This window comes from Diabrotica undecimpunctata, chromosome 5, assembly GCF_040954645.1.
Source record: "Diabrotica undecimpunctata isolate CICGRU chromosome 5, icDiaUnde3, whole genome shotgun sequence".
Taxonomy (NCBI): domain Eukaryota; kingdom Metazoa; phylum Arthropoda; class Insecta; order Coleoptera; family Chrysomelidae; genus Diabrotica; species Diabrotica undecimpunctata.
The window spans coordinates 4,184,642-4,195,228 of record NC_092807.1 but is presented as its reverse complement, the minus strand read 5'-3'; the positions used below and the strand labels follow the sequence as shown (position 1 = coordinate 4,195,228).

The 10,587-nt window shown below is 31.2% G+C and overlaps 2 protein-coding genes across 3 annotated transcripts; one reads left to right on the top strand and one right to left on the bottom strand.

Annotated features, from left to right (window-relative positions):
- Positions 1-452: 452 nt before the first annotated feature.
- Ssl1 (general transcription factor IIH subunit 2 Ssl1) lies at positions 453-2,481 on the top strand. 2 transcript variants are annotated; one of them, XM_072531388.1, is made up of 6 exons: positions 453-652; positions 712-913; positions 976-1,278; positions 1,531-1,643; positions 1,713-1,962; positions 2,074-2,481. In XM_072531388.1, the coding sequence occupies exons 1-6, from the start codon at positions 594-596 to the stop codon at positions 2,200-2,202; spliced, it is 1,056 nt and encodes a 351-aa protein (XP_072387489.1). In that variant the 5' UTR covers positions 453-593; the 3' UTR covers positions 2,203-2,481. The 2 variants fall into 2 exon arrangements, with proteins under 2 accessions (XP_072387489.1, XP_072387488.1); XM_072531387.1 differs by having other exon boundaries at positions 454-652; positions 1,390-1,643; positions 2,074-2,480.
- Positions 2,482-3,644: 1,163 nt separating this feature from the next.
- DCTN2-p50 (dynactin subunit 2) lies at positions 3,645-10,547 on the bottom strand. Its single transcript, XM_072531373.1, has 7 exons — positions 10,389-10,547; positions 9,980-10,254; positions 9,725-9,922; positions 9,319-9,551; positions 5,885-6,048; positions 5,506-5,608; positions 3,645-5,280 (listed from the first exon to the last, which is right to left on the bottom strand). The coding sequence occupies exons 1-7, from the start codon at positions 10,422-10,424 to the stop codon at positions 5,099-5,101; spliced, it is 1,191 nt and encodes a 396-aa protein (XP_072387474.1). The 5' UTR covers positions 10,425-10,547; the 3' UTR covers positions 3,645-5,098.
- Between the last annotated feature and the right edge of the window lie 40 nt (positions 10,548-10,587).

Below are 10,587 nucleotides of genomic sequence, written 5' to 3'. Positions count from 1 at the left end.
TATCTAGATTAAAATAATAATAAAAACAACCTTAACAACTTAATACTCTAAAAGTATTACTTACATTAATTTTCCTATTTATTATGTACATATATTCTTCATATTTTTACACTTTGTTGGTGACACAAAAGGTCAAAATTAATCAAAATCCTATTCTTTGCAGGGGATAATTTCAAATTAATATGGCGGAAACGAAAACCGTCAAATTCAGAAAAATACTTCCCCTACATTGATTTGTTTAGTTTTATTCAAAATCGTATTTTATACAATATTATTTTATAAAATTTAGAATGTCAATAAAATTACATATGAAAGTAAATTTAATGCTAATGATCTCTTATTAATTTTATTATTTTATAAAATTATTAATTTTGTTATTGTACATATCAATTTTGACTTATTTAAGATTTAAATATATTTTCTATACTAGACAATACTAATTCAAAAATATTAATTAATTCTTGAGAAAATTATGATTTGTTTGATGATAAAACTACATAACCTCAATAACTTCTAAAGAAATGCTTAAGGATGAGAAGGAATATCGTTAAGTAAAAAGTATTTAGCAATAATTAAGACATATCAATACAAAAATGGGAGATGACGAAGATGGTAAAGAGTATCGGTGGGAGACTGGATATGAAAAGACATGGTAAATATCAAAATTTTGTAATTTACCATTTTATGTAGAATTTTTTTGTTTCTTCAAAGGGAAGCTATTAAAGAAGACGATGAAGGATTTTTACAAGCCAGTGTAGCCGATATCGTTCAAAGGGCAAAAAGAAAACGGCAAGCCCTAAAACATGGAAGCCAAAAGTTGGGAATGATGAGACATTTATTCTTGCTTTTGGATTGTTCTGAAGCAATGGCCAGTCAAGATCTCAAACCAACAAGGCTTATATGCACCTTAAAGGTAAGATTCAAATTTATTGTATCACCCGTGACTTATACAAAATAAGCAATTTTTACTTGCAGCTCTTAGAAATATTCTTGGAAGAATTTTTCGACCAGAATCCTATAAGTCAACTAGGAATTATACTTATGCAAAATAAACGAGCAGAGAGGATCAGTGAACTAGCTGGGAATTGTAGGAAACATATAAAAATGCTCAGTAATTTAAACAGAACCAGCTTACAAGGTGAACCATCTCTTCAAAATGGTTTGGAAATGGCTTTATCTTCATTGAAGCTACTCCCTTCTCATGCCAGTAGAGAAATCTTGGTTATAATGGGTAGCTTAACTACTTGCGATCCTGGAGATATTACCAAAAGTATTGAAGTAAGTTTAAATTTGTCAATATTATTTATTTTATACCATCTGCAATAAAATCATGAGCATAAGGGATGGAAAATTGATCAAATTTTCATCTTGAGTCTGTTTTTATTGTAGAATTTGAAGCTGGAAGGCGTTAGGTGTTCAGTGATAGGTTTGGCAGCTGAAGTACATGTGTGTAGGCAACTGGCAAATCAAACCAATGGAATTTACAATGTAATTCTTGATGACAATCACTTTAAAGATTTACTACTCCAGCAGGTAGATCCGCCTCCTGCTGCATTGTGCCTTGAGTCAAGCTTGATCAAAATGGGATTTCCTCATCAACTGAATAATGAAGGGTCTGATGAACCTCTAACTATGTGCATGTGGTATGTTATTATTTATTTTATTTTCCAAAGAATAATAATTTTACAACTTATTTTTGTTTATGTTTTTAGTCATGTAGACAGTATAGAAGATGGTAGTAAACTAACAACAGGAGGTTATTATTGTCCCCAGTGCTTCAGCAAATATTGTGAACTTCCTGTTGAATGTAGAGCCTGTGGGTTGACATTAGTATCAGCTCCACATCTAGCAAGGTCCTATCACCATCTTTTTCCAGCTGCCAATTACATAGAAGTAGATTTCGCCAACCAGGCAACAATTTGTGCTGCTTGTCAGAGGTCATTTGGAGAAACAGACAAACAGGTTGGTTTAATTGATTTATAAATTTCAAACAGGTATTTACAAGATTATATATATATTTTGAACTACCAAGAAGCAATTGTAAATAATATGAATGCAATGGTTTTGTTTTAGGTGTATAGCTGTCCAAATTGTAAACGAATATTCTGCATAGATTGTGATATATTTGTTCATGAAACTTTACATACTTGTCCTGGATGTGCTACAAACCCTCTAAAGTTTCAAATAGCCCTTACTAACTAGTTTTTTCATTACGAAGACACTTTTATATAAAAATGAGTAGTAGCACTTTAAGAAGAGTTCATGTGGTCAGTAAAATATGATGAATTGTCTAGCATTAAACAAATGTGAAAGTAAAATCAATATAAATTGTACTTTTTATTAATTATTATAATTATATATAAAATATTTTTATTTCTAGAATTCTTTTTGCCAGTATGAAATTGAGTTATTGATTGTTTGATCTTGTAAATTTATTTTGAATAAATTGCTTAAAAACCAATTTAAAAATTCTTTTACCTGTGCATATGAAACAAAGACAACAGCATAGGATGTGTGTAGGCATGTAAACTGATGTAAGTATTTTTTTTTTGTTGCTGAACCATCCATATTAAAGAAGATTCACATTCTTTCGCATAAAATAGTGAATAAAAACACCAAAAGCTTCTGTAATTTCTTCCCATACAACAGGTTGTTTTTCTGGTATATTGTTTTCTAATGTTTCACAACTCTCACTTATGGCTCCATGTGCCACACTCTGGACAACTCCCTTGGTCTGCAGGCTAAACTAAGTGAGGGTAGCCAGATATGGTGAAAATTCCACCTAGGATTGCTGGTATAAGCAATCCGTCATTTACTGGCCAACAGCTTCGGATGGAGGAGCTAGTAAACAGTAGGACACCCCTTTGTCCTGGAGTTGGAAAACTGGCTTCAAACGCGGAAGAACCGTGGAGGCAGTCAACAGCATAGAGATGAGGAAGAAGGTTGGGACAAGACACCTCATTATAGATCCGGATTGGATAAGTCATAGTAGAATCAAGTGGCAATGCTTGCAGCAAAATTTAATTCCGCAGTAAGCACCTCAATTGAATCTCTGGGAGGAGCAGTTGCAAGTATAGCAAAAAAATTAAAATGCAAAGAAGATATCAGAATAGGCATATGGAACGTGAAAACCATGGCACAGGAAGGTAAAATCCATAATGTGATACAAGAAATGGCATACATGAAATTAAATAATCTGGTAATAAGCGAAATGCGTTGGCCAGGTTTAGGAACTGTAAATATGGAGGAACAGCGAGTTTACTATTCTGGAACATATAATGGCAACTTTTGAGCTATGACAATGAGATCTATCTCAATATACAATGTATTACAATATACAGTTTAAATTAGGATGATGTAGTTAACAATCATAGAGAGTTTTTGTATCCTCTCTTAAGATAGGCAAAATGCCATCACAAAATAATTTTTTTTTATTTTTGTACTTTCTAGGCGATTAAAAAATAAGATTTAGTGCAATTTTAATTCCCACCTCCAAAAACGTCATTTTTTCAGAATGTAAAAAACTGAAAAAAATTGCATTCTGGGAGTGAGAATACTCTTTATGAAACAAACAATATGAGACATATACTGACCAGCCTCTCGATTTGTATTTGCAAAAAAGGAAGAAAAAAACTAGATTTTATTTGTGTAAATAATTTACTAGCGTTAATAGACAAAAACAAAATAAATATAAATCACCACAACATAAAAACTATTATTATTTTAGATTAATCATTGTGTTATATAAAAAAAGTTGTCATCAAGGAATTTGCTTGTCTAAAAGACAGGTTTATAATACGAGTATAGTTAAAAATTTATGGATAGAAATATGTGACAATATTACTTTACATAGAAGATATATTTTGATTTTAATTGTGATTTTTGCTTTCACTCGTAAATGTACAGTGTGATTCAACACAGAATGGGTAATAATTTACATTCAAAGTATCATTGTTTGACTGCTATCAACATTGATTGTAGCTAACAGAAATGGCTGTGTAGAAAACAAAGCATGTAGCAAGCAAATGATGAGCAGCAAATACACTGACCAGATAAAAATTTAAACATACTAAGCGAGTGGATCAGTAGGAACGAAAAAAGATTAGCACATTAAATGATGGAAATTTATACCTCTGTGTCACGCATTCATTGATTTTTACCGGAAGATAATGGGATGCTAGAAAGAGTGTAGTTGTAGAAAAATAAATCAGGATATATGAGATACAAACTATAGATATTCAGAAAAATTTGTTTATTGTTTTTTCTAAATAAGTTTTTTGGATATCTTGTACCACAATGGAATTATCAACCGATGTCGCACTAAAATTCAGTCTGTGTTACAATTTAAAAAAACTTTTGGAAATTGTGAAAAAACTGTCTTGTGTCTACTACAATGTTTAGCGAGCGTGAGAGGAGAATCTATGCCTCGCATTATATACACACACTTATTTTCTCTAATTTGGTGGAAGAGAGGGAGAAGTGAGAAACAAAGAGCTTGTAGGGAATATGGTTTGGGTGCTAAAATTTCACTATAGTTCTATGAAGGAGAAAAAAACGAGATGTGGCACCCCGGGAGTGACCGAGAAGAAGCATAGCTTTCTTATCGTCTACACACAGAGCGATGGTTTTTTACGTTAATATAATTGATTTGATTCGATTCCAATTCGATTTTATTTTATTTTATTAATAAACATGACTGCGCTTACTACCCCACGTAGTGTTTTGTTGCCTGATCAGTGCTTACTGTCGGATTTTTTTATACCTCTGTACGATCCACCGCTCGGTCCTAACCCGCGATAAGAAAGCTATGCTTCCAAAAGAAAACATAAAATGTGGTGTAGATAGATATCCATAAATTGTCACTGCAAATTTTGAGAATGAATAATGAAGTCCAACAAGGAATGGACAAAAATGACCTATCCTATCTGAAACACCTTCAAAATGAAAAATTCTCATCCCTAGCAATAAAAGGAAAATTAGAAAGGAAGCATATACAAAATACGTTTCACAACTTCACTGAAAACTAAAAAATACAATCAAAATAAAAAACTCCACGGATATTCTTTCCTTCAATTAATTTAATTAGTAATTTAAAAATTTATTTATTTTTAAGAGCCTTAATTCTAGCATCTAAGCTAACTACCGTAGCATTAATTTCATTCAGATTCACAGCAAAACTTTCTTGAACGCCCTGCAAAAGCATCTTGTTGTTCTGCACGTTGCTCATCATTTCTGCCTGTGTTACTTCTATTTGGGTCAAGGTCTTAGCAAAATCGGCAGCTGAAACAAGAATTAAATAAAGAAATATTTATTTCCTACAAATTATACATCTATAATATACATTTAAGGCCCCCCTCCCACATATTTTCTAAATCTTTATGATGTGAAGTAATTGTTAACAATCTTGGACAGGAGCCATTAAAGCTAGTAGTGACATTTTCCAAATATTAACGTTCTCGATTTTTCTGGCAACAAAAAATAATTGATTTTAAAGCACTTTCTCACCTTTATTATGTAACTGCTCCAAAGATTTAAGTCGTTCTATAGTCTGTGGAAGCAGCTGTGTAATACCTTCTGTATTTTTTACCAATTCATAGAGTTCCAAAATCTACAAAAACAAATAATCACTAATATGCTAGCAAATAGTATGTGATAAATTTAGAATACATACTATAACAATAATAAAAATTAATAATGTTCATTATTCAGTATTATAAATGCTGTTTGTGATTTACAATTTTTATTGAATATTTTGGCTTACAAATGGGAACTTGTTACAAAATACACCATGATTTTTACCAAGATAATAACAATTCCCACTTTTCACTAATATTTTTACAGTACGAGTATATCTACATATTTCTTAAATTATTCACATACATACCATCCTGTCTTTTTCTTCGTCTGGCTGTACTTCTTTCTTTTTTTCTGCAATACTCTCCAGCTTTTGCGCCAGAGCTCCTAGTCTGCCTTCAATGTGATCCAATTGAGCAGAGTCTAAAAGACTTGCTGTAGCACTCAAGTGTTCAGCCCATTCATATAAACTACCTAAAATCAATATAATTATAAATAATATAAGAAAGTGCTGTTATTTAAATTTGCTAAAAGATTTTTTTTGTTTTTTAATGACTATAGAGACAATTAGAAATTTGTTTTATGGTCTGTGTGAATGTAAGTCCTATAACTTTTTCTGGCTTGAAATACTTTTGAAATTTATTAATAGTAACTAGAGAATTCGGGCCTGCGTAGCGCAAGCGGTAGGATGCTTGCCTCGCAAGCCAGTGGTCGGGGTTCGAATCCCACCGCCGGCAAGAACATCTAGACATTTTAAAAATGTCTATAGGCCCCAGGTCGACTCAGCCTGAATAAAAATGAGGGGTAATAATAGACGGTTGAAGCGTAGCACTGGCCATGTTACCTTCCTTGTATACCGTAGGCCCTAGATATAGCAGACTACCCTGCTATACTCCCAAAGCCGCGATAGCGGTTTAAAACGGGAGACTATTATTATTATTATTATAACTAGAGAATTCTATAATATGAATTTTTATGAAAAAACAAACAAGAAAACTACCAAAAGGGCACTACACAGCATCTTTGTTATTAATAAATGTATAGTTACATACAAGATACCATAGGGCACTATGAATGAAAATATATTTACTCTAAGACAAATTTTGATTTATTGACTTCTAAGGAGGCTTTTGGCTGAGCACAAAATAAAAAACTGATTGAATCCTAACATGCGACATAGCAAATTAAAGGGGAGGATATAATGAATATATTTAGATAGAAAAAACAGAATCAAACAAGGTGACTACCAAAAGGGCAGGAAGTTACATACGAGATATCATAGGGTACTATGAATATAAGAGATTTATTATATGACAAATATTGATTTATTGACTTAAAGAAGGCCTCTGACTGAGTACAAAATAAACAACTAGCTGAATCCTAGCATATGACACATCAAATGAAATGGCGTTAATAAATGTACAGTACATATAATTTTTATAGTGCCATAAAAAATATATATATACAGGGTATAGTAAAAACACTCCAGAGAGGGTCGACATAAGTGAAAATTTCTTAAACTGCATTGAAATTATAAGTATTAATTTGAGATAAATGCTTTTTCCGTGTAATTTTGTCTCCATGTATTTTTTTTAAATGTAATTGATATTTACAAAAAATTTTTAATTTTATTTATCTCAAATTAATACTTATAATTTCAACGCAATTTAAGAAGTTTTCACTTCTGTCAACACTCCCCCGAGTGCAATACTTTCTTGTTTGAAGGCAAACTTCAAAGAAAATTTAGTTATATCGATGGCGTCATGACAAAAAGGCATAAGCGCCAAAATTTATAAATTTATGTTTTGGTATCAAAATAAAATACATTTTACGTCCTATCGACTATTAAAATGACGCAGCTGTAAAAAATTCCAATTAGACTATAACAAGCTTTGAATTTTCTAACCGCCAAATGAGTTTCTTAAAAGATGAGACACCGAAATCAGTAAGCGACAAGATCCGTAGTGGAAGGTGGTGCTTACGTCTTGGGTCTGAAAACGTGGTTATATCAATAAGGTAAACAATAATTTGAAATATTATTAATATTTAATGTTTTGTTAAGCGTTTAGTTAGATTATTTATCTTGAGAAATCATAATATACCATAAGAATGTACAATTTTACCTACTGTCGGTTAGGCCTTTTCAGAAATTTTTTTTTCGTTTATCTAACCGCCATTTGGCCATTTAAAATACACTATGACTTAGATTTGCCATAGAAAAGATACTACTTAACCGACTTAAATAAGGTTTGAACCTAAATAAAATATATATTGACTTTGTTGTATATTTTTCTTTTTTTTAATTTTAAAGTTATATTTTGGTAGTAATATTATTTTAAAAAACTAACATTTGAATGGCGCTTACTTCTTTTTTTTTAATGGTTTTTAGAATGGTTTCTCGGGGGCACAAAATAATGAATCTTGCATTGCAATCCATTTGGGAAGATCAGGAAAGCAATGTGCAGGAATCCAGCGGAAATAATGAAAACCATGGTTCATTTTCCACTGAAAATGAGTGAAGCGCTAAAGCATGATGTTCTTTTAGAGCCTGTACTAAAAGACCATGAACAAGAACTCCAAATGCCTAGTTCTGTTCTAGATGATGATGCCATTGTGGATTTCAGTTTTCCTCGAAGTCCAAATTTGAATATTGACAGCCGTTTATTTTCGAATATTGATGAAACTGCCGAAGAAGAGACTGATTTATTAACCTGTGATAAAAAGCTTGTACCTTACTCAGATAGTGATGATACTGATGATAGTAGTAATATTGCCGCAATAGTATTTAGTTCATTAGTTGATGATAAGATAGGTTGTAATGATTTTATACAACAAAATGATTCTTTAAACTCCGAATCAGATTCATCATCCTTGACAGTATTTTTTAAAAATGAGACTGAAATTGACAGCATTAGTTCTAGCTCATCAACTGGTTCAATTTTCTGTTATATCGGTCCTTCGTTTCTATTAGTTTGTTTTGTTATTGATAAATGTTATTTTCTGTTATCAAATTTTGATTTGTATTTTATTTCTATTAGTTTTATAATACAACTTACTTAGTTATCAATATAGAAAAAAATGGTACGTTTTAATAGTTTTTGTTGTTTTTTACTTAATATAACGTGATAATTATATTAACTTTATTTTTGTATTTTTTTACACCAATATAACTCTAAGAAACTCATAAATATATTATTGTGTATTGTTTAATTTGTATTATTTTTACTTAATTGTTATGCTTTAAAATGAAAAGATTTATTTTCCATTTTTGTTATAATTCCGTAAAATTAAAAGGCGTACAAGTTCCTAAGAGACATTTTTTGATCAAAATACTTTTTTCCAAATATGGTAACTGCCTTTCAAAAAGGCTTAAACGCCACAGAACCTAACATTAAAGTCGTAAGCACCAAAATGTTAAATATCTCATGTTTATAATAATTGTTTTATAACTAACATATGGTAAGTCAAAATTCCTCTTCGATAATAATAAAATGCCAAAAAAATGTAAAAAAAGAAATATTAAGCGATATTAAACGTTTTTTGTGTCTCCTGAAAAAAACTGTCAATGGCGCTTATGCCTTTCTGTCGTGACACTGTCGATATAAGGTTCTCAAACTTTTACAATTTACTTAGGAGCTTATTAGAAGAAGTATTCTTCCTACATATAACTTGATATTTGCACAAAATCTTATTGGAACATAAATTGTTGACTAACTACTACTAAACAAGACAAAAATCACTTACTTTTAGAGTTTCCAGCTGTCAATCTAGATAACTTATCACTAGGTGATCCTACAACATTTTCCACTCTGTGAATTCTGGCCTCTAAGTCAGCTAGTCTTGTTGACTGTGCCAATTTAGCTTGTTCTGGTCTATAGTTGAACTGATAAACTATGCCAGAGCCATCACCTTTCAATTCAGATTCTGGTTTTTCATTAATAGTTGCCTTGAATTTTTCTAACTGGGATAAAAGTTTCCTAAAACATTACAAAATTACAATAAAAACATTGCTCTGTAGGTATGTCTTCCTGGCATTTCAGTTTTTCATATATTTATTAAATAATAAACCAAATCAATGATTTTCTGATCTGAAAATCAAACCAAAATACTCAAAAATTATACAGTAAAAATGTTATCAAATTTTGCTTACTGAATTTGTGTGCCTTGTGGATCAGATATTTTCTGAATGATCCCTTCACCCAAAGTTTCTTCTAACTTCAAGTCAGCTAGTTGTTTTAAGGATTGCTCCACTTTTTGACTAGACACCAGACAACTCTCTTGATTTTCTTTAGGATTGTTTTTGATATTATTAACTTCTTCCAGAACCTCTTTCAGTTCACACTGTAATCTGAAAAGTATTTAAGTACTATTATATAAATCAAAAACGTTCAAGATTATATCCAACCTATTGTATTTTTGAATTAAGGTTTCATCTTCACCAGATCCCACTAGTTCCCAATCACCACTTCTAGCATCATAGCCTGCTCTATGTTTTTTGCTTACTTTTGAAGAAAAATCAACATTTTCTGATCCTAGATATTTTCCTTTAAATTTATTAAAGGCGTCGTCGGCTGAAATATGAATTCTTTCAATGGGATCATTTTCCTCCTCAAAGGCATCAACTGATTGCTCTGATTCGGGAAGATCAGATGTTTCGTAGACATCAGGCTCATCGTGGGCCTATAAAATTAGATATAAATTACAATAATCACTCAAATTTTAGTATAAAAAACTTGAGACAATGATTAGTTTAGATGGTATAAAGAATATTCTGTTTAATTACCAGATGCTAAATTGACTTATGATCTACTTACTATTCCAGGCAAGTCAGCATATTTTGGATTTGCCATTTTATGGATTCAGAATGTAATAGTAAAACAGTTTAGATGTGGAACAAATAAATTATAAAATATCCGGAAAATTGAATAATTACAAAATGATGACAAATCTTGCTCTGACAGAACAAATGTCAAAAGCAGAAGAGCGAAGAGAACTTGTCACTTTCTTCTGTTT

Coding starts and splice junctions, on each gene's coding strand:
- DCTN2-p50 (XM_072531373.1), bottom strand. CDS start 10,424: ATGGCAAATCCAAAATATGCTGACTTGCCTGGAATA. Junction 10,255..10,388: donor ATGCTGACTTGCCTGGAATA/GTAAGTAGATCA, acceptor CTAATTTTATAG/GCCCACGATGAGCCTGATGT. Junction 5,609..5,884: donor ACGAAGAAAAAGACAGGATG/GTATGTATGTGA, acceptor TTGTTTTTGTAG/ATTTTGGAACTCTATGAATT.
- Ssl1 (XM_072531387.1), top strand. CDS start 594: ATGGGAGATGACGAAGATGGTAAAGAGTATCGGTGGGAGACTGGATAT. Junction 1,279..1,389: donor ATATTACCAAAAGTATTGAA/GTAAGTTTAAAT, acceptor TTTTTATTGTAG/AATTTGAAGCTGGAAGGCGT. Junction 1,963..2,073: donor TTGGAGAAACAGACAAACAG/GTTGGTTTAATT, acceptor GTTTTGTTTTAG/GTGTATAGCTGTCCAAATTG.